The following is a 24,821-nucleotide window of genomic DNA, read 5'->3' as shown; positions in this document are numbered from 1 at the left end:
CTGCTTCGCTCAAAATGTTTGAAAATGCTTTAGTAGTACTTAGCACAAGCGAAAAAAGATCTTGAGTATGGTGCACAGTGGCCGCGGTAGAATCGATAATCGGAGTGAGGAGTGGTAGAGTTAAAAAGATGCTACCAATACACCCTACTAACCTATGGTTAGGCTGTGTTTCACCATAAACTGGTGACCAGCCCGTCTATGAGGCAAGCCGATGGTCGATAAACATTGATAGTGCTTGTACTTGGGTATGTGAGATAACATGAATAGTAACGAGAAAACGAGGGTTCTCAACTTAATGACATCTGGACGCTTACATAATGAAGCTTCTTCTATGTAAATTAAATTTTAAATAGTGCTGGCCTCGCACTGGCAGGTCAGGGCTGACTTGCTCATTCGAATCAGTGGCCGCTGTGCCTCTTTTATTATGGACCAGCGCTAGTGCAAGTAGCAGGCTGTGATTTGATCAATTTTACGGCCAGCGGGAATTACTCACGTGCGGGTCCTCCGTATTTGAACCACTGGGTTACCCCTGAGGCCTGGTAGGGGAGCTTGTATTCATACTATGCAACACTCTATCTTGAAAACGGCTGACTCGGGACTCTTATAGTAAAGCACCTTGAAAGCTCTGCCGAGTTATATATGAGCTCGCGCCGTTATTGAGTTTGTGTCCGAGCTTCAAGTCCAAGTAGCTTACCATGTTTTCAAGCTAAGATGCACGTATGGCATTGGTATATGATCTTATTAGGCTAGCAAATAGATACTCCAGCTTACGCATGCGCTTAAATTGTCGCGGAGATGTTCGTTGGACGCTATAGCCTCTCTCAAGGAAGACATAAACATGATCTATCGACTACAGGGTAGATTCCAAATAAGCGTAAAGAGTTAAAGGTCTTAAGTGATTGAATTATTGATCGTTATGTCATGAGCATGGTGCATGAAGGGCCATTTGTTTGACAGTCCATTAATTGGAAGGGGAAGTGGACCTGAAAAGGTTGTGCGCCGCAAATTGACGCGCAGGAACGTGTTCTTCGAAAAGAAGATCAAGCCTAAAATAAGATCCCTTTAGAGAAGAACGGCGAACGATAGGACTGAGGTTAACTGACTCGTCGACTGTGCGATCCTTAGTTTCTGGAATGAAGTACCAGGTCCAGATTGTTCCAGCAAAAGCCAGACCGCCAAAAACAAAGCCAACGTATCCACCAAGATTTGCCTCATCTGGATTGACGCTGAAGAATAATATTTTAGATCAATTATGGGACGGAAAAACAGAAGGACTTGCAGATACGGGACAACAATATTCACGACCATACTAGATAAGGAATTTACCCAGATCCCTAATGCGACAGTCTTTGATCGCAGCTTAGCAGACGAAACTTCAGCAAAGATGACATAGCCTAGGGGGCCACTGTCACCCAACTCATCAGTCAAGGTCAATCTTGCAACAGCAAAGTGACTCACATGCCAGTTTGATATATAAAATTGTATATGATTGTCTAAAGCAGAAAAATTAGTAAGTACCAAATATGAGCCGTCCCCAACGAAGATGCAACACACAAAGGCAGCTACCGTCCATCTGGCATTTTGAGAATGTGATATGGATATAAAGCCAATCAACAATAGCACTGTGGTGCAAGCAAGCATTCCCCAGAAGAATATGAATCTACGGCCGAATCGATTGACTGTATAAAATGTTAGCAGGTTGCCCACGATCTAGACAAACATCATTCGATGTTAACGAAGATCGAAATAACAGTCAAACGCTTACGCCGATGGCTGTCACTCCGATGCCTAAGTTGAAGGCATTGGTATCGGCGAAACCAGCAAGCTCAAAGAAGTATGTGCTGAAGCCCAGAACGAATACGACCCCTTTCAAATATTTAGCGTCCTAGTGTTGACACTCATTTAGCAGAAACATACCAGCGCCTTGCTGAAGCACGAAGACCATCATTGCTACGACAGTGCGTCTGAGGTTGACCCCTGTTTTACCCATCAGAATGTAATCAAGGATCATTAGCGGAATGAAACAAACCCCTGAAGCAATCAATGTATCTGGCACTCGACGCATACGTGTCTTCGAGCTCAATCGTGTCTTGGATTTGCTGAAGTTGCATATCTGCATCGATCGTTGGGCCACCAAGTCGCGTGATGACCTTCCGAGCATCATCTATCCTTCCTTTGCGGACAAGCCACCAAGGGGATTCCGGAGCGAAAGGAAGGCCCGCAAGGAGAATGACTGGAAAGATCCATTGGAGCGCACTGAATGAAGGAATAAAGCTGAATGTGGGCAAGGAGTCGAACCACTTACAAAGGCAAACGGTAAGCATAAGCATCGGTTCGGTTTCCTGTTCCACGAATTACTCCGTTCGACATGCTACGCTCCCTGTTGAGCAATGTGCCAATGAGGATACATGAGGAACATACAATTGACCCACTAAAAGTGACATGCTGTGTAAGAACTTGAGGATGAAATTAGGTTGAAGATAAACGTACGATCTATCCACAGATTAACAGATGCAGTAGTGATCCCACGTAAAGCGAGAGGGGAAACTTCTGCGCAATAAGATCCAGCACTTGATACGTACATTCCTACACAAGTTGGTTAAGACAGCGAAAGGTTGAGTGGGCAAATGTCAAACCAAGCGAGAAACCGTTGATCAGTTTGCCAGCTAATAGCATCCCGTTTTTGTGAGCGGGCGTAAGGAATTGTAGCAGAATACCAACGATGGAGACAAAACAAGCGACAGCGACAGCACCACGTCGTCTGTCTTGTATGAGCAAGAGGATCTAACACTCCAGACCCTCGTACGCACCCAAAAAGCTCCGAAATGTAACCCAAAGAAAAGGCTCCAATCATGCCACCGATAGAGCTGATACTGTTAAAGGCACTTTGCCATGATGCAGCAAGGACGTATTGTTGATCAATCAAGCTCCCGAAATCCCTACGGAACGAAGAGACGCTCAATAAACCACCGCCAACCTAACAGAAGACTATCTCGACACCGTTCGACCCATTTATGGTTGAATCACTTACCTGAGAGTCATAACCCCACAACAGTGCCCCCATGTTGATAAATAAACACCATGCAAAAGCGCGCCAATACGTTCGCACAGCTTGCGCCGGAGTGATGGCATGTTCAGTTGCAGCAGCCTGCGCTAGCGTCGTGAGGTTGCCATAGGGAGATTTCTTCTCGAAACCACTAGTTGCATCGACTTCTGATTGCGTCGTTTGAGCTACTTTCTCGTCGACCGTGCTAGTCATAGTTCTGTGTGAAGTATATGAGGCCCCAGCCTGATCGTTGACCGGTACTTATGCAGACAATCCGGCGTTTGCGGCATGCCTGTCATGCTGGAAATAGAAGCAGTATTTGAGTTCGCAAATCGAAGAGGAATACAATGAATTATTTATGAAACAAATTCATTCTTGAGCAAGGCTAATCCCAGTGGCAAAACCCATCAGGCTGCCGGCACATAGAAAGAAAATATTAACATCGTATCCTCTGGAAAAATGGATACATACACTGTTCAAGGACACATGAAGGTTGACAATAGGACTTGAAGCTCTATATCGGTACAAGATGACCCGACACGCCGGTGTCCATCTGCACACATGATCATGTACCACATGAAAAGCAAGTCTGTTGTTTACTTGTGCATAACAATAGTACATTAACATGTCTATTATTCATGGTGCAATCTAAATATAAATGCAGTCGTTAAGTTATTATGGTCATTTCTGAGTCATAAAAAGTCATGAGTGAAGTGAATACGCAGGCTACAGTGGTGGTATGCTCCGGTGATGCCACCTCTTGAACATGAGTGGCCATGAACCAATCACGGCAATTGGAGCCGCAATGAGAAGCATCACTATTGCACCCCATCCATTGTTATCGGAGGTATGGGTAAATAGCCCACCGTATCTTGTCGTCGAGCTCGTCATTGCCGTTGTGGGATTGATGGATGTCGTTGGAGTAATGGATGGGGTTGGAGTGGCAGATGGTAGAGCAGAAGTATATGCACGAACGTAAGAAATGTTGAAATATGCGTCATCATACCGTGGACTTCCAGGCCCCATTACGCAGTCCTCGTACTGTATCACAAGCGTTAAACACGAAAAAAAATGCGATTTTCGGCTATTAGCACTCACACATAGGCCTGTTGGACCTGAGTTGCCACACGACGCACTATAGGATGATCCAACACCTGCCCTATATGTAACATGATTATGGAGGTCCTGTGCCACGAGGTATGACAGGACTTACCAGTCTCCGCAAAGAGTAATGTCTAAAACCAGGTTCTGCGGACTGAAATATTGGGTAATGTTGCAAGTGTTAGAAAAATAACTGGCATGCGGAATTCCCCATTGAGTGACGTCTATCGAAGCTGAATCAACTTGATAGATAGAAGCGGGTATATCGGGGCGCTGAAAGATGTGTCAGCACGTTACGATATTGATCAAACCCAAGGGTGCACCGCACACTCCAGAACCAGATACTACCAGTGATTGTTAGCCATACGGATGACGAGGATACGGCATGTGCAACTACGTACAAGATACCTGACACATCAAATTGCGTTGCCCAAACTCCCCCGCCAGCTGCTGCAAAACTGCTTCCAAAACTATTCGGAGAAGTTTCCATCACTGTGCATCCAGAGGGTTGAGAACAGTCGGTCGTTGAACCACTTGTACCAAGTTGATATTCCGATCCATTATGAGTGCATCCTGGTGTGGTGTGAATGCTTATTTGGTTATCGGGCATCAAATTGATGCCCTCGATGATATCTATCTCCCCGTTCTCCGGCCAGTTAGGCCCTACAAAGTCGCGTTAGCGGGTGAAATCGAAGCCAACAGCATCACGCGTACCAAAACTCCAAAATGCGGGCCATACCTCATGTAGATGGTTCAGATGATAACAGCATGTAGACCAAGCCTTTCATAACATACCGAGCATCCAAATGGTATGTGACTGAGATCGATTATCCAAAGGCTTCCGACATCGTACGTGTCTTGAGTGGTTATGCGAACCTGTTGAGCTCTAATAAGTACTAGGTTTTTGCATCCTGTATTTTGCGCACTGTGCTACGGTTCTGGCCCATAGACACATCCGTTGTGTTGTCCACTTTGATTACGGCGTTTCCTTGACTGTCTACGTACGCCAGCCTCTGACTGGTTGCGTAGGACTCGTTGACCCATATGGCATTGCCTGCATCGTGTTTTCTACTGTAGCAAAATATAAGGAATGACGAATACGATCCCTACCTTGAGTCGTGTTGTCATAAGCGCCATAAAAGTCCCAAAGATCGAAGAAGCTCTGACCCGAATATTCACGGACGAGACTATAGCCCTTCACAGAAGATATATAAGAAGCAAAGATCTCTAACACAAGCCAGTGCTTCATGGTCACAAAGTGTGAAAATATGGGTAGAGGAAAGCCTGAGGGCATTCATATAGTCGGCAAATCTTCGAGTGGCAATGGTCGGGTGAGCAACTTCGCTACCGGCTGGAGAAGGGATGGTTTGGAGCTCGAGGCCCTGTGTAATGAAACCTTACATACTTAACCGCGCGCTGTGGCTTCCGGCGACTCGCGCGCATGACTGACTGGGTACTGAATCCGAACAGACATGAGGCGCGTGACAGCAGAAGCACGTGACCGAAGCACGTCACATATAGTGAATACCCGTGTCACAGGCCCCCGTTGATCGCGAGAAGTTGAACCTCATGCATTCTCAAACTCGATCCTAATTGCTCCCAAAGCACCAAGTACTAGTACTACTAATACGGTAGGTAGTCTGGCGCAAAAGGCGCAAAGCTTAAACGCCTCTTATTACTCGAACACTTGGTACTTAATACTGACGGGTTCAAACGTTCAAGGCTGGAACAACTAGTTTGTTTCCACTCATCGTCGCTGAATTCATCCGGATCCTTTGCCGCGGGCACTGACTCAGATGTCCTGCAACGTGATGTAACGTTGGACTTGGCAGATGTTATAATCGGATGGATGGCGCTTGTCGACGCACAGCTACTTGGTACAAGTAACTTGAAGCGGTATGATAGATTGCATGACCACATCATCTACCACGATCGCAGTGTTAATATCGGTCTTCCACAACAGGAGGCAGTCAAAAGCAGTACAGAGACTCTATGACCCTTGCACCAAGGACATCAAAGAAATTACCAGCAACACAGCCAAGCACAGACTATAGTATGAGAGGCAGTCAGCGAAAATAGAAACTTATCGTCCCATCACGGCCAACCCCTGGAACACTTGTCGTTAACGTATACGATATGCCACTGCTAGTATTAGCTACGTGGGGATTCTGGTGGGTGTGCACGTTTTCAGATCAAACAGCATAATGCTGTCCTGATGGTGATGCATAATGCGATGGTGCCCCGCTAATAAAACTGAGAGAAGTTACCTCCAGCCTCCGTCGGCAGCCACTTCGAAGTTCTTGCTTTCTACGCACTCTCTATTCGCCATGGAAAAGCCCTCGACAATGTTGATCGAGCAGTTACAAAACGTCCACGCCCGTCAACGGAAAGTTATTCAACAACTTCAGGCAGATAACGCTAGACTGCTCAGCGATCTCGTTGAAATTCGTCGGGAGAGAGACGCTTTCCGAGCAGAGGCTGCGAAGCTTCGCAAGGAGCAGGCAGAATTGCACAACCAACTGGATGAAACGCTATCGGAGTATCAAGATTTGAGGCGCGAGCGTCTCACTCTTTCCCGCGCATTTAGCAATGCGTCTTCTTTTGTACGGTCATCGAAAGCTAATAATAAGGTGTGTGCGAGTGGTCACAGTGATTATGCGGCTCTAAATCATTTAATCAGGCGATGCATGTCTTATCAGCGTTGACAGGAGATGAAGTGAAGAGCCCATCTCTTGATTATTGCACAGTCAGTCGTCGAGTTGTTACCATTGAAAGCATGATTCCATTTCTTTTCGCAGGGGATGACTCACGACAGTCAGAACTCATATTCAAGCCGTGAGTTGCCAGAACCTGTAACAATGGACGAGCCTGGAATAGATGAGCCTGTTCGCCGAATTCGGAAGCAGCCCACGACCATGATGATGCCTGCTCCAAGGGCGTCATTGTACGCACTCGACATGAACCGTTAAACGCGCCATGGGAATGAGTTTATGCCACGAAAATGAGACACGTCGGGACATGTAATGGAGGGCAGTGCCAAGGAAAACTGTTTGCCTTGTGTCATTGCTGGGGATATGTATCAGAGGACAGTATTATTTAGCGTATTGGACTTGGGACCTATATTAGGACGTCGGGATCGTAACGGTAACGCCATGTTGTAATGACACATTAGACCTTGTATAAATGACAGAAAAACTCGTCAACTGATGCATCGACCTTCAAAGCTTCATGTCTGGCACGGAGGTAGTCTCGAACTGAGGGATTTGCAACTTGAAATCACACCAAGATACAGTAAGTGCGAAGTTTGAATTCTGGCCCATATTACCTGGTACCATTCGACGTTAACATTCACCGATTGATGAGTACTGGCTTGCTCACCTGAGAGCCACAAGTGGGTATTTTGATTGTTCCGTACCAATTTGCCGATACCTTGCTCCACAAGGTAGATCTTAGGTGGCAATCTGCTGGCATTGCAGATATCATCTATTCGAAAGGGGATTCCAGTGGGTTGATTATCCTATATTCCCATGATATTCGGCACATAAAAGCAAGGCGTCTTCTATATCGTTCTCTTCAGATTTATTTGATCCTTTATCACATCCTCACAACGATGCGTGTCCCTTTTGTCCTCGCCGTTGTTGCTGCTTTAACAGCATTAATATCTGCTAGTGACAACGTCGAAGAATGTCCCATCTTTTGCATAGCACAGTCCACTTGCAAACACTGCCCCGATCATGTTTGCGTGAGTATGAGTAGTTTTGTCCTGAATTTGACTACATGACTCACTGGCTGACAGGCGCTCTTTGTATGCTCCTAGTATGGTGGTGAGTTGTGTTTCTCTTTCATATCGGCGCAGTATGGTTGATGGCTCGACGCGTGAGTTACTGGTAGTATGTTGCTGGGTTGATCAACGGATTTGCTTCTGAACAAATTTCACTGTTGCTCAATGGAGATCCTGGAATGCAGAGGATTCAAAGACCGACGTATCTACATTTCGTAGCCTGAAGACATAGCCACCAAATAGCCGTGGAGAACCAAGAGGTAGTCAGATCATTTCTCGACTGGGCAAGGATCAATGGCAGGAAACGCTTCTAGCCCAAGAGAGAAGAGTAAAATCACACTCACGCCGAGGATTTATTAACATTACCGGAACCCGGTTTCCCCCTTTCGCATGATTTCGCGTCGTTAGCATTAACGATGGGCTGCCAGCAAATGGGCCAGCTGCGACAGCATGTAAGCTGTACCACCCTTGACCTGTATTGGTGCACCGCATACAACTTTAACCTTGAAAGATCGCAGTGCACTATATCGTTAAATTCGTACTTCCCTGCAACATAAACTGATCCTGCCTTGCAAATGACCGTAGTCTGTACGTAGAGTGGTCTCGATGTACTGCAAGAGCCGCTCTCAGAGGAAGAAACGTCCCACAGGACGTGAGTTGACCACACGTTGCGACAGACTGACTGAATTAGAGCCCCCAAAGCGGCCCACTGTGCTGCATCCACTTTGATCGCGTGATCTCTGGTAAAGTGATCGTTGCGAAGTTTCCGATGTCCATATTGAACTCGTTCTGGAAGTGCCATTGATGATTAGTAAGAAACCTGGCATGCATCGAAGTTCTCGACAAGTGACATGGGAATTTGATGATCACAGAGGGTAGAAGATTACAACAACATTCATCTGCAAGCATGCATTCAACCTCTCGTTGATGATCAGACTATGGTGTCCAAGTAACGGACATGTTCATAATCGCAGATTTGAACTAATCCAGTGACTGTGGTTGACCCCGCATCAGTAGCTTCACTTGGTGTATGCACAACACCGACTTACGGAATGCAGGTCTAGCCAGAAACAGTGATATCGAACGGTACCTCTGTAGAAGTGAGCGCAGACCAAGTGACTGACCTTGAGCTCATGTTGTAGACCTCAAGTCCCAACTGATCCAGAGCATCGACATTAGGCTAGGTAGATCGCCGGAAATATGAAAGGAACGGAGTGAGAGGCTGTAAACCTGTATACAAGCCACGGCATTGGTCGTATGGCACTGTGGGAATAAGTCGAAAGTGAAATTTGTTCACAAGATAAATCCTATATATTTAAACGTTGGGTCATTAAATCGGCAGTGGGTGACTATCCGTAGGCTCAAGTAATGCGGAATAGAATATAATAGAATAAAAAAACCCATTTAAGGAAGTCGTGCCGCGATGCCGCTGTTCATTTGGGATGAATTTGCAAAACATTATTTTCTTGACCCTCTTATAAACTCTAAATCTGTAAGGGGGGGGCCCCCCCCCTTACAGATTAATCAGTCGGATTATATCCGTTTTAGGCCACTAACGCCTCAGCTATCCGCTGACTAATCCTGACTAATCCACAACTCAGGTCGCCGCCTCGCTCATCTTCAGCTTAGCGACAGTCGTGGCTTCATCATAACATCTTCGAATATACGGATTTTAACTGCAGTCCAATACCTACACTGGCTGGTGAAAATACTACTGAAGTTTTAAGATTGGTTACAGCAGAACTGCGCAGTCATGTATCACTGTGACCGAAGTTGAGCAATGCTGACCCCAATCTGCCTGTATCTGTCCAGTAACAAGCACCGTCCATCCTTCAAGCTTCAGTGAAGTTTTTTTCTTGTTAAATTCATTGATTCATATATATCTACTAACGTATGACTGCAACCACAGGGTCTTTTCTGCTATCTATGAACTTCGACAATCACTTGCACATCTGACAGCGGCAATTTGGGAGACATATAAAAGCTCGAGGACAACAAGGTAAGCTTTTTCTCGATTTAAACACTACTACAATCACACAATGTCTGATATCGCCCCTCTACAATCTATGATACCACCTGGTAGTAGCCCAGCCTACCCAGAATTACACTACAATGACGCTGGCAATGCCTATACATGCAATGCAGCTGGCGCTTGGGTTCCTCACCCAGGAATTTGCAAGGTGAGTTTCATTTTTCACCTCTACAGTTTCAGATGCTCATATTATTATAGGCTATTACTACGTCTCAACAGTCCTTTCGCATCGAACATGGGGAGCCCCAACTGAGTCTTAGCTGTGAGGTATGTTGATGGCACCATACTATGATATCATTCGCTCGACTAATTGTGTTATGTACAGCTCGACACCTACGCGCTCAGAACTCCGGCCATGTTCCAATCCAAGGAAGACACACCACTCTTACCGTCCAGTTATCGTACTCCTCTGCGCCAGATGCTGACAAACAGTATGATCAATCCTGCATTCCTTCCCCTACCTGAATCTGGTGATCTTGATTTGACTGACGCTGTAACTATTGCAGAGGCTCAAGGCCACACTCCAGCAGTCAAAGCAGCGGGCTTGTGTCGCCAGGTCAAAGGCCCGAGGGGCAAAGGTAAAACCAAGGAAAATTTGACATCTGCTAACTCAAAAAAGTGTTCCCAAGAGTACGCTGATGAAGATGATGAGGCGCATGTGCGGCGAGGCCGCCCTCAAGGATCTAACAACTATACAATTTCAGATGTGACTATTCTTCTCAACATGGTCTGTCAGGAGCTCCCCCTTGGTCAACGTGGGTGGCAGGCTGTCCATGTCAAGTTTTGCCAATGGGCGAAAGCAAACGGCCATCCTGAGCACAAAGTCACTTCGCTCGAGACAAAGTTCAAGCAGGTAAGGTTTGAATTGTCATATGGCTGCAAAATGGCTCACACATTGAACTACAGCTTGTAAAGACTATGAAGCCCACGGGAGATGGTGTCTGCCCTCCAGATGTCACACGTGCACTTCGCATTGATCAACTTATCAATGAGCGTGCAGGAACCCGTGACCTGGATGATATGGATTTTGATACCATTGAAGACAACAATAATCACTCTGTTGTCTCTGATGAGATCAACATTCAGGACGAGCCATACCATACCTCCCCCCCAGTTCAGCACACTGCTGTTGCACACTCTACTGCTCGCACAGATGCCCCTGTTCTACGTCACAATGCTCGAGGAGCTGCAGCTACAGATCTCCTCACTCGCCTTTCTGGAGCTTTTGACCCAGCCGCCCAGCACAACCGTGATGAAGAATGTGCCAATCACAGCCTGGCTACTGTGCAACTACTTACCCAGAGCCAGCAGCTGTGTGACTCACAAGCCAGTGTGGAAAACTTGCAGGGCCAACTCTTTGGTTTGCGCACTCACTTGTATGATGTTGAACATGAACGTGATCGGGCCCAGCTTCACATTGAGATGATGGAGATGAGCGGATCCACACGCCATCAGCATATCCAGATGCCCAGACGCAAGAACTTGCATCAAGAATGGTACCCTGAGGGTGGGGGATCTGTTAGGTGGATTACTGATGAGGGTGAAAGTACTGTGTCCAAGGCATCCAAGCCACCTCGCTTTCAAAGATGGGGGCCATCTGGATGTCACAAGTATTCTGATTGCCCACACTTCAAGGACTTGGCTGACAAACCTTCCAAGTCCCTTCAAAGGGAAGTGTCACAAGAGATTTGATTGTACAATGCTATTTAGATAGTTTTGTAGTGTGTTTAGGGTACCAATGTACCATTTGAAAAATTGACTGTCCTCTTGTCCGTCCTTGTCTGTCTCATGTGAGACAGACAACATGCAGCAGTACTATGAGATGGGCAACATGCAACAGTACTACAAGATGGACAACATGCAGCAGTACTACAAGGCAGACAACATGCAGCAGTACTAGATCGCTTTTCTATCCTCTATATGAGACGGGCAACATGCAGCAGTACTAGACATCTCATATGTATCTACTGGTATTCCAATGTGACATGAAAGCATGAAACTCGATCCTTCTTCCTCTGGTCTGAAAATAACATATTCTCAAAATCTCGCCACACATCCATATCATCCTCTGTAGCCTGCCAAAGGTTCATGTACACAGTCCATATCTGGTTGATTCCGACGTGTATGGCACGGAGATTGTGCAGGCAAAGACATATTTCGATGAGGTTGCTGCAAGCTTCTTCATTAGCAATGTTGAGTGGTAGATGTAGCCTTCCAAAGGCTCCTTGGATGGCGCACATACCCCATTCTGCTGTTTGATGGTATGAAAGTAGTTCATGGTTAAATGCCATTTGTTCCACTATCTTGGCAACTGAGCCGCGTAAAACCTGACCATGTTTAAGAGGTGCATGAATGTGCCCATTAATGGAGGATGTCCCTTGAGGGAAGGCAGTATCTGCAATGATGTAATAGTTGGGAGGCATGTGGAGTTGAAGTTGAGTGTAGATGTGAGATGCGAGGCAAGAATCATGCCAGCTACCAGGTGCATTGGTCCTTGCTGCAATCACGATGCCTTTGTAAAGAAAGAATTAAGTACAGACTATTGTGAAAGAGAAGAAAACACACCTTCAGCCTAAAAAGTCATGACGGAACTTATGAAGTGCTCAGAGAGCCACTGTCATATCCACATATCCGGATCTCAGATCCGACCCTTATCTCAGATCCACATCTTATCTCTGATGCTATCCACATCTTATCCCCCTCCAACATCTCGTCATTCAATCTGTCCACTTGTCTGGTCCAGTCCACAACTCATCCGAATCCACAACCAGCACTCGTCTCTTTTCGGTAACCCCCTAACTCTGTATTTCAGTTATCTGTATATCCGTCCTGCTCCCTTATCCACTACCTATGTTTCATTTCTGTTTCATGATTTGTGATCCATTTCTACTTACCAATAGACTATCCACATGCTTCGTACATAGCCTCAGACTCTGCTGATTGATCATTCCATTAGATACCTATAGTATATAACCTCCTGTAACTTTCTGTAGTACCTCAGTTTGAATATCATCTTAGTTCTGCTCATTCCTGTCCTCTGGACTTGAGTACCTCTACTCTTGTCACCCTCCGAGACTTAGGATTGATTCCTATAGTCTATCTGTATCTGCCTCTGTCCCCGACAGTCCACTACCGTTAGTTTCTAGTCTGGACTTATCCAGATTAGCCATACTGATACTTATCCCTCATCTGGAAGTCATCCAGATCCGTTACACTACTCGTCCGACCTTCCAGACATGCTAGGCTTGCCTTCCTGAAATAAGGGGCAATACTCGGGTAAGGGGCACAGTGCACAAGCTGAGGCCAAAGCCCTTCAGATCCAGTTACCCTTTGAGTACAACCTTAACAGCCACCCATTGTAGGTAGCGTTTTCGATGTCATCATCCTTGGAAGTTTGCACAGGCAATTTGAGCCATGTGATGCTCCTGAAGGCACCTTGCAGTCGTGGGTGATGTGTGATCATGAGTGCACTACACTGTTCGAAATTGGGTCCCCGTGGCCATTGAATTCTGGCATCAGTCATCGAACAGAGAGTTTGTAAGAGCATCAGCAGTCCAGAAGTGAGATAGCGAGAGACAGTGGCAGGAATCAATGCAAAGATCTGTTGAAGGCTAGTCTCCTGCATGGTGGAGTTGAGATAGTGAAGTATGAGGCCAAGTGCTCCACCAGCATTAAGTGAACGCCAATTCAAGTGTGGAATGCCATGGAAATTGATATCAGGATGGTTGATGGGCCTCTTGTACCACTGAGTGGCAAAGCCAGAAGTAAGAATGAATTCAAATGTTTGGACATCGATGCCCATGGTTGTAATAAAAGCACGGTCATTCTGACTTTCATACAATAGTTGCCACAGAGTATTGCGATGTGGATCAGGGAGTAGCTGAGTGCAACAAAGGTAAAGTCGTCCTGGGTTGCGTGCTTTGATACAATCAAGTTGAGCAAGCTCGATGCCAGCAACCAACATGGCTGCTAACATTCTTGCATCTTCTTCGTCATCAATAAATTCCATTTCTTCTGCATCATTTACCAGAGCATGCTGTAGCAGTAGTTCTTCCATTGGAGTTCTCACCAAGAAAATCCAGATTATTTTATTCCATATGCGTTATGGTTTAGTATTCTATATAGATTATCTTTTGCAAATGCATTTCAAAGTCCGTTATAATCTATTCTGGATTATTTAGCCTACGGATAGTCATCCAGTTGCGTTCACAAAGTCCGGTTTCTGGTCCTTCACCCGAATAATGAGAAAACGTTCCAGTAGGCTGCACAAAATACGTCCTGTTTTTGTCGGTGGCCGCGAGCAGTGTCAATGGTAGGAGCTTAATCCACGCCATCCGAGATCCGCAGTCGATCAAACATCACAGAAGGAGGGCTGGACACAGGATGGAAGGCAGTCACCATGGAATCATCGACAAGTGTTCAAAGGATAGTGGTCCCTTACGCAGACCATCAAAGTTCTCTTTATGAAGTTCACCGGCGCCGCAAATGTGGAAAAGCAAAGAATGATAAACAAACGCGCCTTAAAGTCGCGTCCGTCGCGTCGCGTCTTTCAATTTGCACTTCTTCTATTATATTACTTATTTCGCATTTGATGCTGCTATGGACGCATCTACGGTGTCACATCAGCCTGATATTCTTGCTATCGCAAGGGAGCAACTCGGCTTTCAGAAACACGTGAAGGTAAGCACATGTTGATTGGCGCTCGTCTGTGCGGTGTCATTTGTGCGGCAAGGCTGAATGTATTTTAGGACGCGTTTGTTCCCAAGTCCTATCTCACTGCGCTTCGTCGGCATCTAGATATTGATCCTTATGATACCAACGTCCGTTTCTATCATACCTGGTGGCACATCAATACCTCTAACCACCTCAATTACAGTTTAGAGTCACGTTGCAGCCAAAGACAGGATGTATGCGCTACCTATTGTAGATGTGAAAAGTCGCTGAGTTAAATTTATAGATGGCGTGGTCACATGCTTGGAGCGGGCTTGCGCTGCTATCAATATACCACTAAGTGCCAGATCTGGCCGCTCGGATGGAAAAGCTGATGGTTTTGGTAGTTTGGCCAATTATACGGTATGGTATTGTGTATACAAGTCTCTTTGTGTATGAACATCACCTCCTCAGGTCCATGCCAGTACACCAAAACATAAACAGGCGAGACTTTTGCGCATCAAAATGCTTCATGCTAACAAGGCGATCAAGAATGAAACGGTAAGTAAAGTCGCGTTTTCTGCCAGTTCATCATGACAGTGATTGCGCAGCCAAATGTACTTGTGTCAGACGTCGCCATCGACACAAAGCCGCCGCGAGGTGGTTTGTTGGCACAGCTCGATGCAAATCTTAATGTAAACAGTCACTCTAGCCCAAGTACATCTGCGCGACGAGCCCCAACATTGAAAGCGTTCGTGTCATTGCCGTCGAGGCGCGGAACTGCTGGGACTACCGTAAAGCCTGAGCTGGCTGATACTGTCATTCCCCGAAAGCGCACTTCCTCGTCTCTTACGTTTCTGGGCGCGGAGAATGAGGAAGACAAATCTGGTGTCTCCACTCTCTCCGTATCTAAGCGCGCGACTCTTCAGCCACCCAAAGCGCTTCTGGCGCTCGTCAATCCCAACACGCAGCCTTCGCAAGGCCACATTCCCGTACAGCTCGCTGATCAAAGGGCTGTGCTTCCTGTGGCCCACCAGCCATCCTTGCACCGCAGTTCTGATGAAACCCGTTTAAGGATCACCAACATTCAAAACGACCTAAATTCCCTGGCTAAGCTTTCTAAATTGACGAAAGACAGGTTCATCGGTCAAGGACCTTCTGCCATGACTTTTCAAGTCCCTAGCCACAATATCGGCGATGCAAGATATTCTTATCCAACGCTTAACCGCCAGTCTATTGTATCGGGATCACGCGCTCGTCTCGACGTTGCTATGGAGTCGGACACAGACTCAGAGCAAGATTGGGAGCTGCCTGATATCTTGGGTGGTGTTGGCACTCATGACGCACGCTTTGACGAGGATGGCGACTTCTATGGCAGGGGTAAAGATCTATTTATTGGACCGACTGCGAACCCGGGCGAGTACGTCGCGAAATCTTTCTGAATGAATGTGTTCTCACGTTCTTATTTCTGTGCTGTTCGCAGTATTGGCAAGTTTTTGATCGCTGCTGGCAATGCGGAGCAATTCGATGCAATGCGGAGCAATTCGATGGCAATGCCAGTGTCGACAAGGCCCTTGAAAAACTTGGATTGAAGAGCCTGTACGATCTCCTTCCGGGAATGGCCATTTCTTTGTTGGCTCACCAGGTTATCGGCGTCGCTTGGGCGTTGGAGCGCGAGAAATGCAGCGACAAGGGAGGCTGCTTAAGCGATGAGATGGGCTTAGGGAAGACAGTGCAGATAATTTCGGTGGTCATGGCCAACCCCTCCGATGACCCTAGATGCAAGACGAACCTTATCGTTGCTCCGTTGGCCTTACTGGACCAATGGAAGCTTGAGATCGAGATGAAGACCACCAACAATTTGAAGTGTCTAGTTTACCATGGTACGTTCAGAGTTGCATGTGGGTTTCGATTTAATCCGAGTCTTACGTTCTCTTCCACTGAGGCTCTAACAAGCCCCGCAAGAAGACCGACTTGATGAAGTACGACGTCGTGTTAACTACTTACCATGTGCGTTCGAGTATGATGTCTTTCATTAATTACTAAACCTGGGTCTGTAGACTCTCGCACTGGAATGGCCAGACCTGGAGGCGGAAGAAAAGGCCAAGCAGAAGGCTCAAAAGCGCAAGAAGAAGACTGATTCCTTTATCGAAAGCGATTCGGGGGATGACAGGATACCTAGGAAGAAAAAGAGAGAATGTGAGCCACGGTAATTACTATGGCCAACTAAACTGACTTTGTGTAGTGGGGCTTCTCTTCCAAGTCCAATGGTACCGTGTTATTCTTGATGAAGCACAGAACATTCGCAACCGGCGCACAAGTAATAGTTGTCACGTTTCACCCTCCTATATACTCACGACTCTGCAGGAATATCTCGTAGCGTCACCGATCTTGACACGACCTACCGTTGGTGCCTCACAGGGTGAGCATCTCGGCCATCAAAACCATCATTCACTAATTTTCGGACAGCACTCCCATTATCAATGGCCTAGTTGACGCATACGCGCTATTTCGCTTCCTTCGCTTCCGTCCTTGGTACGATTGGCAAGAGTTTAATGGACACGTCTCCATCATCGAGAAAAAGAATCGTACGTCAATGTTCGCCTAAGATCTCGCCTTCACTTAATCACGCTCTAACTACAGCTGAATTGGCAAGCACGAGACTCCAGGCTATCTTCAAATCAATTATGCTGCGTCGCAAGAAGGATACAATGTTAGATGGCAAGAGGCTCATCGAGCTTCCCACAAAACATGTAGAAATGGAAAAATTAGAGTTCTTCCAGGAAGAGCTCGAAATATACCAGATGGTATGTTCTGCTAGTGCATATATGCGTTGCGCTCATTGCCATATCTTTCAGGTCGAAGCTCGCTCCCAAGCTAAATTCAATCGTTTTCTTCGTGCTGGCACTGTCTTGAAGTGAGTCGCGCACTGTTTAGAGAAATTTTGAAAATCTCAATTACTACTCATTTAGAAACTATCACCAAGGTACTTCACCATTTCACTAACGCAACCGTCGTTAACGACTCGTTTAAAACACAGTCCTTGTGATGCTCTTGCGTCTTCGACAAGTGTGCTCCCACCCTGCTCTTATTCAAGAGACTTCCGAAGCCCTTGTTGCAGCAGATCAGTTGAATGGCGGGCATGACCTCAAGGCTGAGCTGGCCCGCGCAGTTCGACTGGTGTCATTAGATTTTGTAACGAAGCTGAAAGCAAAGTATTTTCAGTGCGCGCTGGCACGTATACAGGCAGAAAAAGAGGTGTGTTTCTCCTTTCAAATGGATTTCATGATGTTTACACGAATATAGTCCCTGGACGCCACTGCCGATGGTGAAGAATGTCCCATCTGTATGGACACATTCACCGAGGCACGTGTCACGGCATGCGGCCATACCTTCTGTCGCGAGTGTATTGCCAACGTCTTTAATACTCCCTTTGTCCAAGACGCGGAGGACCCTCGTAAATACCGTAGTAATGAGAAGCCTTGTGAGTCACGCACGTAAACCTTCCTCTTGTCACTCATTTTGTTTCGCAGGTCCTAGTTGCCGCGATCCCATTTCTGCAGATGCTGTTTTCATTCGCGAAGCATTCGAACCTACTGATGCCGAGCTGTCAGGAGATGTATCGGCATCTTCCGATGACGAGATTCCTGAGATCTTTGATATGATGCTTCGGGGATCAAAGGGCAAAGGCAGGGTTGGGCGCATCCGTAAAAAGCGTGCTGTATGTGACTCAGATGATGAATCGGAAGATGACGACGACGACATGAGCGATTTCATTGTCGAGGATGGCGAGGATGAAGAAGAGAAGGATGCCAGGCGCAACATCAAGAAACGTCTGAGAAAGCGCCGCGCAATGGTCATCGAGTCTGATGATGAACTTGACGCAGATGAGAGAGAAGTGGTTATAGGTCGGAGCACGAGGAAAGTGCCTGCTTCCACGGGTCAAGTTAAAATGATGTCGCGCTTCCTTCCTTCTACAAAGATGAATGTAGGTTGTCGCATCTCGTTTCCGGAACCATTTTTAATGTCGTCCCCAGCACATGATGAAGCATCTAGAGAAGTGGGCCAAGCAAAATCCTGGCGACAAGGTTGACTTCCAAGCAATACAGTGATCGTGGTGCTGATAATATTTGCAGACCATAATCATATCGCAGTGGACCGAATGTCTCAAACTCGTCTCCGAGTTCCTTACGGAGAAGAAGATACTCCATGTCAAGTGCGAATCTTCTGATGACGTCGCGCGTGCTTACCTAAATCGATGTTATCTTTCGGTTTAGGTACCAAGGATCCATGAGTCGCAGTCAAAGGGATCAGACTGTCCGAGTGTTCATGATGGGCAATACTGCACAGGTCATGCTTATGTCCCTGAAGTGTGGAGGTGTTGGGTTGAATCTGACAAGGGCCAATCGTAAGCCTCTCCGGTTTCTTACATCACTGCGTTCTGACTCCTCACAGGCGTCATTTCACTGGATCTTGGCTGGAGCGAAGCGATCGAAAGCCAGGCATTTGACCGAGTCCACCGTCTGGGTCAACAGAAAGATGTCTTCGTGCACAGGTTGGTCATTGCCAATACTGTCGAAGATCGTGTTCTGGCTCTCCAAGAGCGCAAGGTAGAACAAATTGTGCTCTATATTTATGCTCTGTTAATGCATGGCTTCAGCGAAACCTTGCGGATGGCAGCCTTGGCGAAGGCTCCGGAAAGAAGATTGGCAGTAAGTATTTGTCATGAGTCTTGGACACTTTATTAATGCGCACCTCTGCAGGGATGAGTGTCCGTGAACTGGCAAATTGTACGTGCCGTGTTACACTTTCCTGCACGTTAACTCACGCTTGGCTAGTGTTTGGTCTCGACCACCGAGGCAACCTTCTTTGATGAGAAGTATAGGACCGCGTAACCCGAAATTTTTCCACTCGTGTGTGTGCTTCATTCTTTTCCTGCTGCTACTGGCGCCGTTGTAAAATTGTTCTGGCGATTATCATTATCGTAATTCATCGAATTTGTATTGTAGACTTATACCTCGCAGATGTTATTATACCTTAGATCCCGTTGGTCTTTTGTAGTCCTCAGTAAATAACTGTTAACGTATAATTTTCAAAGTTTCATATTGCAGTCCGTGTATTTATAAATTGTGTGGAGCTACAATAGTAGTAGCGTAGTTGGCAAATCCAAATCGTTGGTCGTTCAAGCTCAAAGCTACCTTGTACTTGTTGCACGCAAAGTATCTTACCCTGCGTCGTGGATGCCAGACTTTCATTTCTGTAAACAAGACCATACGGGATCCGACAAGCTTGAATTGTTTCAACAATTTATCGCTTTTGAATGTAAGCTACATCAGGCAGTGGCCCAGTGCAGTGGTTGCCATCAACATTCTTACCGTCGCCTTTTCCGGATTCACCTATAATGCTAAAATGTATCGCAAATAGAATGTTGGCATGCATCATGAATTAGTATACGCATCAATAACGACAGATACATATGATGAGGTATATTGTCAGGGTACGGCTCCTCTGGATATCCCTACCGGGCCCCAGTTGATTTCTTCATATGTGCAAGAATCTTGTCTACTTCGGTGGTGTTCCTATCTGCGAGCTTCTGAAACTAATAGGTCGGATGAGATAAAATGATGAAGTGAGTGAAAAGCAAGTCAGACTCACTTCTTCGAGCTCAACTGAGTGCTTTTTGTAGTCGCCCTTTTTGACACTAGCCTGTTGTATCTTTCGAAGTTGCACACGTGTATCCTCTGCCATTCGCTGAGCAGTTGCAGTCAGCGCATTGCGGGCTTCAACTGTTGGCCTAAAAGAAATGATGAACGACCATACTACAGGAAGACGAAACAAGCGACCTAGGTATAGGAATCTTGATTGTCCTGGAATCCTGTCTCTGGGGAACGATATTTGGTAGCTTCGCGGCATATAAGGCCTGTTCTACTGCTTTCAAATTCTACTGGTGCACCAATAAGTGAATGTCCTCAAGCCTAGCCCCGACGAGATGCTCACTTGGTCCTCAAACACCGTAATAATCAAGGTTGAGCCATCTCGAACGCCAATGGTGGCCACTTCCTCGAGTTTCACAAGGTCCTTTCCTTTGCCTGGAAGTTCTATGCGTACTGGCGAGAGAAGGGCTGGAGTGACGCGACCGCTTGCACGAGTCTCTAGGCCAGCTACCTCTTTGCGGTACCATTCGACAGCGGCGTTCATCTTCGCCTCCGATTTTCCATATTCCAAACGAGCGGCCTCAGAAGTAAGAGCTTGTTTGGACCCCGGGATTAAGTCTACAGTAGATTTCGCCTTAGACCTCGATGCGTAAAGCCGGATGTATGATGTTTTGGGTGACCAAGAGATGGCATTGTGTGTAAAGCTGCCCTGTGTCGAACTCAGAAACTGAAGGCTATTGCGAGGCACGGTTCTTGGCGAGCAGGAGGCAGCAAGCCGTACAGCACTGAGTAGTGACATGACAATGATGATTAGTATGTAGAGTACTTAGTCTTGAACTTAGATCTATTTTTTTGCCGACGCAAACTCGCACAAAATTTCCTTTTACAATTTCATTTTACAAGCAGCAGCAATCACTTCAAGTAGTACAGCTACATAGTACACGTCTCTACAATACTTACTCATCGACAACATTTTGGCAAGCACGTCCTCTTTCTGGACATCATCGGTCAGCAGACATGTTGACCATGGATCACAATTGGGTCCAGATGAATGTAAACGATAGGGAGAAAAGCTCTTTGACACCAGTGGAATTATCGACCTGGTAATGGCCGAGTTGAACACTGGAAAAAGCCAGCTGACACCAGCGGCCACCGTCTGGGATGGCGCAGGAAATAATGGTTTACCAGAGAGGCAGGTACAGGCGCTCAAGCTCAAGTCTGAAGTGGTTGTTAACCACCATGCCGCATGACCCCAAGATCAGAATCACCCCAGCAGTCAACAACGTAGTATAGTTGAGGGGATGAGTATGACACACACTGGTCTAGTGAGTCTATATGATATCATGATATACGCTTTTTGATATTTTTTTTCGTAGACCCTCGGATACAGTTGAACAATTATCTACATCTACATCTACAACGTAGATCCAGATCTTCGCGGGACCTCTGGTTCCAGGAGTTATCGATCGCCGGTCCCGGGAATACACCGCTTATCGTGGTTATCTACTGTCAGTTGTTTTTCAACTGCTTCTTGATGCATTCCTAATTTATTCCTCGCCAAAAGATTCAAAACCATTGAATATGATAGAGACAAAGGGGCAACCCAGTCGCCTACCAGAGTGCCCGAAAGCTCTCTCAGAAGCTACTTATTTCTGCTTTTCTTTCATACTGTATCTCACCTCTTTGTCAGGGACCTCTGGGAACTCCACCGAGCGATGTGCCCCAATCAGTTGTAAGGCTTATCCCTTCCTAATTTCATCTCGTTTAGACCTTTGACGCCTGTCTCGTCTCCAAGCAGCAGCACAGTAACAGAAACATGTCGGTATAGTTTTTCGTACCTGCATTCTTGCACTGGTACGGGAAACGACTTCTGGGGTGCCAACCCTTCGTCCAGTCGCGCAGCTCCACCTGCGAGCCCGTCATCTCCCCTTCATTAGGATAATTTGCTCGACTCGCTGCGTTTCAGCACTCGACCTGTAAAGACGCCATAATCAAAATCGCTCCGGCGCCAGCATAGGAAGTTCAGCTTGCTTCCTGTAGGAATTTCCATACGCACCGTCGATGTAGCTCCCGGTCGCAAGAAAAAAGTGGGTGTCTCCCACCATTTCCCCTTTTGGTATCAGCATTGAAATAAGTAACGGGAGAAGTTTCTTGTGAAGTTAGGTACTGCGGGGTTGTTCTTCAGTTATGGTCGTCTCACTTCGTATTGGTCACGAGGTCACCTGCTGAGTGCGTCCGTGCCAGCATGACCCGGGCCTCAGATGTTCACCATCGTTGGCCGGAAGCTGACGGAAACAGAATGTTAAATTGTGTTTTTATAGAAGCGTGCGTCTAAAATATCGATACCCATACCCATACCTATATAGTGTTACAAGCAGGCCTCTCTGTCAGCGTGCATACGTGATAACTTCGACTATCTTCGCTGATTTGGGACTGAGATCGAACAAGAAGTGAACCCTACGCGCGTACCTCGCTGCGGCGTTAAATTCCGATATGTACTATAGGGAACATTCACAACTTGGAGCGGCTTACATAGAAAAGAGTGTATTAGCCTTTAGACACAACATCGTAAAGTGTTTTTAGATAAGTGATAAATGAGATATAAACGAGTGGATGGGTGCCGAGGCCAGACATAAACGAGTGAAAAACCAAAACCAAAAACATCATCAAGAAAGAAAGAAAAAGTGACACAAAATATTTCAAGATCATGCAAAACTAATGACGCCTATATTCATACCCCGGAAACTCCGAAGGGCGCCTCTGCATCAATTCAGGACACATGCATCCCTCAGTCCACCCATTTTGGGCCCGAGCGGGTCCGGTATACATAGTATACTCGTCCGTGGTATCTGCTGACCCGTATAAGACTCCCAACGATTGGTTGTTGATAGGTGGGGGTTGGTATTGGTACGATGTGCCAGAGGGCAGGGGCTGTGTCGGGGGGTTGTGCTGTGCCGGAGGCTGGGACTCTGTTGCGGAGGTGGCACCACGACCGCGCGGCAGAGGAACATAACCATGTTTTTTCTTGCGGTGGCACGTGAGAAGGGAGGGGTTGTGAGTCTTGAAGTCACAACCATCGTGAGGACAGATGTGGCGTTGCTCGCCCGCACTAAAATAAAATAAAGTAAAATCGTTCATCAGGTGGAATCCATCACGGTGATGATTCAGCACGTACTGTTTAGCAGAATGGATGTCGTAGCTGGCTTTTAGCATTGTCGCAAAGTCACACCCGGGCCAGGTGCAGAGGTACCCTCTGCGTGACCGAATATAAGTGATTGAGCTGTATACCATAGAGGAGAAACACGTACTTCGCTGAATGAGTGGCCTCATGTTTCTTCATGTCAGGAAACCTGGTGAAAGTCTGGTTGCAGCCAGCAGAACAAACGTAGAACTAAGTATTTCAACAGTCAGTCTTCAAGTTAGTGCACGAAGCATGCGCATGATTGGGCTTACCTTAGACATGATTGGTTATAGAAGAATATGAGTGGGGGTACTACTTGATTCTGGTGAGGTGAATGTGTGATTCAACTTGGGGTGATGATAGTGCTGGGTAGGTATTGGTAGGTATATATACGATTCCCGGCGGTGGTCGTGCCATTGTGCTTTGCGGTGGACAGACACATGCGGAGTTGCGCTTTTCGGTGTACAAACGCCTGTGGAGTTCGTATAGAGACGCTTTGCGAAAATTACTAGTGGATGTGGGCCATGTGACGCGTGAGTACATTGTCCTTGAAGGAACCACACCCGTTTGAAGGCTTCATTATCTGTTACAGCATTGAGTTAACACCGGGATAGAGTTATTTGCCAGAGATATGTACGTCAACTCGACGTGGAGAGTTGAGTAAGGACTGACATGGAATTGCTTAACATCGAGGTCCAACAGAGTTCTGGAGGTCTTTGTCGTCGTGACCGGCCTGGGCCCTGCAACAGGCAATCACTCGACCACCCTTAATCAACTAGATGCCTTGTATGTCCAAGCGTAGTGCTTTGACGATTCCGTCCTTGCAGGCATGACCAGGTAAGAATTGTCAATTTCAGTGGTGAAGGAATGAGATCAGACGCGCGAATGATAGAGTCCATGCAGATCGGTGCATTCGTGTCTATTGCTACTAATGCTAAACAGTACGTCGACGTAATGTTAGAGCAAAGAGAGGACTTTTCGAGCCTGCGGTTGATATCCTTGTATGAATGTAAGTTCAAGTGAATATCAGGAACGTACCGTACTAACAAGTTTCAACGTCCAAGTATGCCCGAGGTGTGCGTTCTTGCAGAGCTATGCAGTTACTTGAGGGACACTTTACATGACAGATGAGTGCAAACATTGAATCAGGAGTAATCACATACCCATTTGACGTGCGCTTCATGCGTCATCACGACTCTGCAGCCACAAAATTTGCAAGCAGATTAAACTACCCAGCAACCAATACACTTGTTTTCTGGCTCCACCTGACTCAGCTTTCCAACGCACCCGGCCTTTGAGATATTGTGCCCAACACAACACATTCACCTAGGTTGACATGACATCCAACCACCCAAGATCAATCCTTCGGGCTTGAT

The 24,821-nt window shown here is 46.6% G+C and overlaps 6 protein-coding genes across 6 annotated transcripts; 2 read left to right on the top strand and 4 right to left on the bottom strand.

Annotated features, from left to right (window-relative positions):
* Positions 1 to 722: 722 nt before the first annotated feature.
* Positions 723 to 3,617, bottom strand: BJ212DRAFT_1373252 (maltose permease). The gene is made up of 15 exons (XM_041336357.1): positions 3,518 to 3,617; positions 3,032 to 3,458; positions 2,811 to 2,977; positions 2,637 to 2,761; positions 2,491 to 2,586; positions 2,422 to 2,431; positions 2,306 to 2,371; positions 2,030 to 2,256; positions 1,918 to 1,977; positions 1,766 to 1,866; positions 1,555 to 1,710; positions 1,459 to 1,493; positions 1,280 to 1,405; positions 1,104 to 1,226; positions 723 to 1,046 (listed from the first exon to the last, which is right to left on the bottom strand). Exons 2-15 carry the CDS (start codon positions 3,257 to 3,259, stop codon positions 962 to 964), a joined length of 1,605 nt encoding a protein of 534 aa, XP_041190234.1. The 5' UTR covers positions 3,260 to 3,458; positions 3,518 to 3,617; the 3' UTR covers positions 723 to 961.
* BJ212DRAFT_1373247 (concanavalin A-like lectin/glucanase domain-containing protein) lies at positions 3,618 to 5,619 on the bottom strand. Its single transcript, XM_041336356.1, has 9 exons — positions 5,258 to 5,619; positions 5,074 to 5,201; positions 4,943 to 5,023; positions 4,862 to 4,886; positions 4,549 to 4,810; positions 4,476 to 4,491; positions 4,260 to 4,420; positions 4,145 to 4,205; positions 3,618 to 4,087 (listed from the first exon to the last, which is right to left on the bottom strand). The coding sequence occupies exons 1-9, from the start codon at positions 5,439 to 5,441 to the stop codon at positions 3,773 to 3,775; spliced, it is 1,233 nt and encodes a 410-aa protein (XP_041190233.1). The 5' UTR covers positions 5,442 to 5,619; the 3' UTR covers positions 3,618 to 3,772.
* An 855-nt stretch (positions 5,620 to 6,474) lies between these two features.
* On the top strand, positions 6,475 to 7,116 carry BJ212DRAFT_1483535 (uncharacterized protein; the record flags this gene model as incomplete). The annotated part of the gene is made up of 3 exons (XM_041340631.1): positions 6,475 to 6,777; positions 6,828 to 6,893; positions 6,946 to 7,116. 3 exons carry the CDS (start codon positions 6,475 to 6,477, stop codon positions 7,114 to 7,116), a joined length of 540 nt encoding a protein of 179 aa, XP_041190232.1.
* Positions 7,117 to 14,805: 7,689 nt separating this feature from the next.
* BJ212DRAFT_1373224 (SNF2 family N-terminal domain-containing protein) lies at positions 14,806 to 19,826 on the top strand. Its single transcript, XM_041336355.1, has 24 exons — positions 14,806 to 14,867; positions 14,918 to 15,033; positions 15,085 to 15,171; positions 15,222 to 16,030; positions 16,094 to 16,119; positions 16,140 to 16,493; positions 16,556 to 16,620; positions 16,671 to 16,809; positions 16,856 to 16,930; positions 16,978 to 17,032; positions 17,080 to 17,198; positions 17,254 to 17,417; positions 17,469 to 17,527; positions 17,583 to 17,596; positions 17,651 to 17,868; positions 17,917 to 18,094; positions 18,144 to 18,598; positions 18,648 to 18,698; positions 18,747 to 18,826; positions 18,888 to 19,018; positions 19,066 to 19,220; positions 19,271 to 19,322; positions 19,374 to 19,400; positions 19,449 to 19,826. Exons 3-24 carry the CDS (start codon positions 15,136 to 15,138, stop codon positions 19,481 to 19,483), a joined length of 3,297 nt encoding a protein of 1,098 aa, XP_041190231.1. The 5' UTR covers positions 14,806 to 14,867; positions 14,918 to 15,033; positions 15,085 to 15,135; the 3' UTR covers positions 19,484 to 19,826.
* Positions 19,827 to 20,006: 180 nt separating this feature from the next.
* On the bottom strand, positions 20,007 to 21,096 carry BJ212DRAFT_1373209 (ribosome recycling factor domain-containing protein). The gene is made up of 4 exons (XM_041336354.1): positions 20,608 to 21,096; positions 20,454 to 20,551; positions 20,266 to 20,404; positions 20,007 to 20,209 (listed from the first exon to the last, which is right to left on the bottom strand). Exons 1-4 carry the CDS (start codon positions 21,061 to 21,063, stop codon positions 20,129 to 20,131), a joined length of 774 nt encoding a protein of 257 aa, XP_041190230.1. The 5' UTR covers positions 21,064 to 21,096; the 3' UTR covers positions 20,007 to 20,128.
* A 1,883-nt stretch (positions 21,097 to 22,979) lies between these two features.
* Positions 22,980 to 23,726, bottom strand: BJ212DRAFT_1301830 (uncharacterized protein; the record flags this gene model as incomplete). The annotated part of the gene is made up of 4 exons (XM_041333185.1): positions 22,980 to 23,373; positions 23,440 to 23,517; positions 23,573 to 23,655; positions 23,718 to 23,726. 4 exons carry the CDS (start codon positions 23,724 to 23,726, stop codon positions 22,980 to 22,982), a joined length of 564 nt encoding a protein of 187 aa, XP_041190229.1.
* Positions 23,727 to 24,821: the final 1,095 nt, after the last annotated feature.

The sequence above is a fragment of the Suillus subaureus genome, assembly GCF_016647635.1.
Source record: "Suillus subaureus strain MN1 chromosome Unknown BJ212scaffold_28, whole genome shotgun sequence".
NCBI lineage: Eukaryota > Fungi > Basidiomycota > Agaricomycetes > Boletales > Suillaceae > Suillus > Suillus subaureus.
This window is presented reverse-complemented; position numbering and strand designations above follow the sequence as displayed.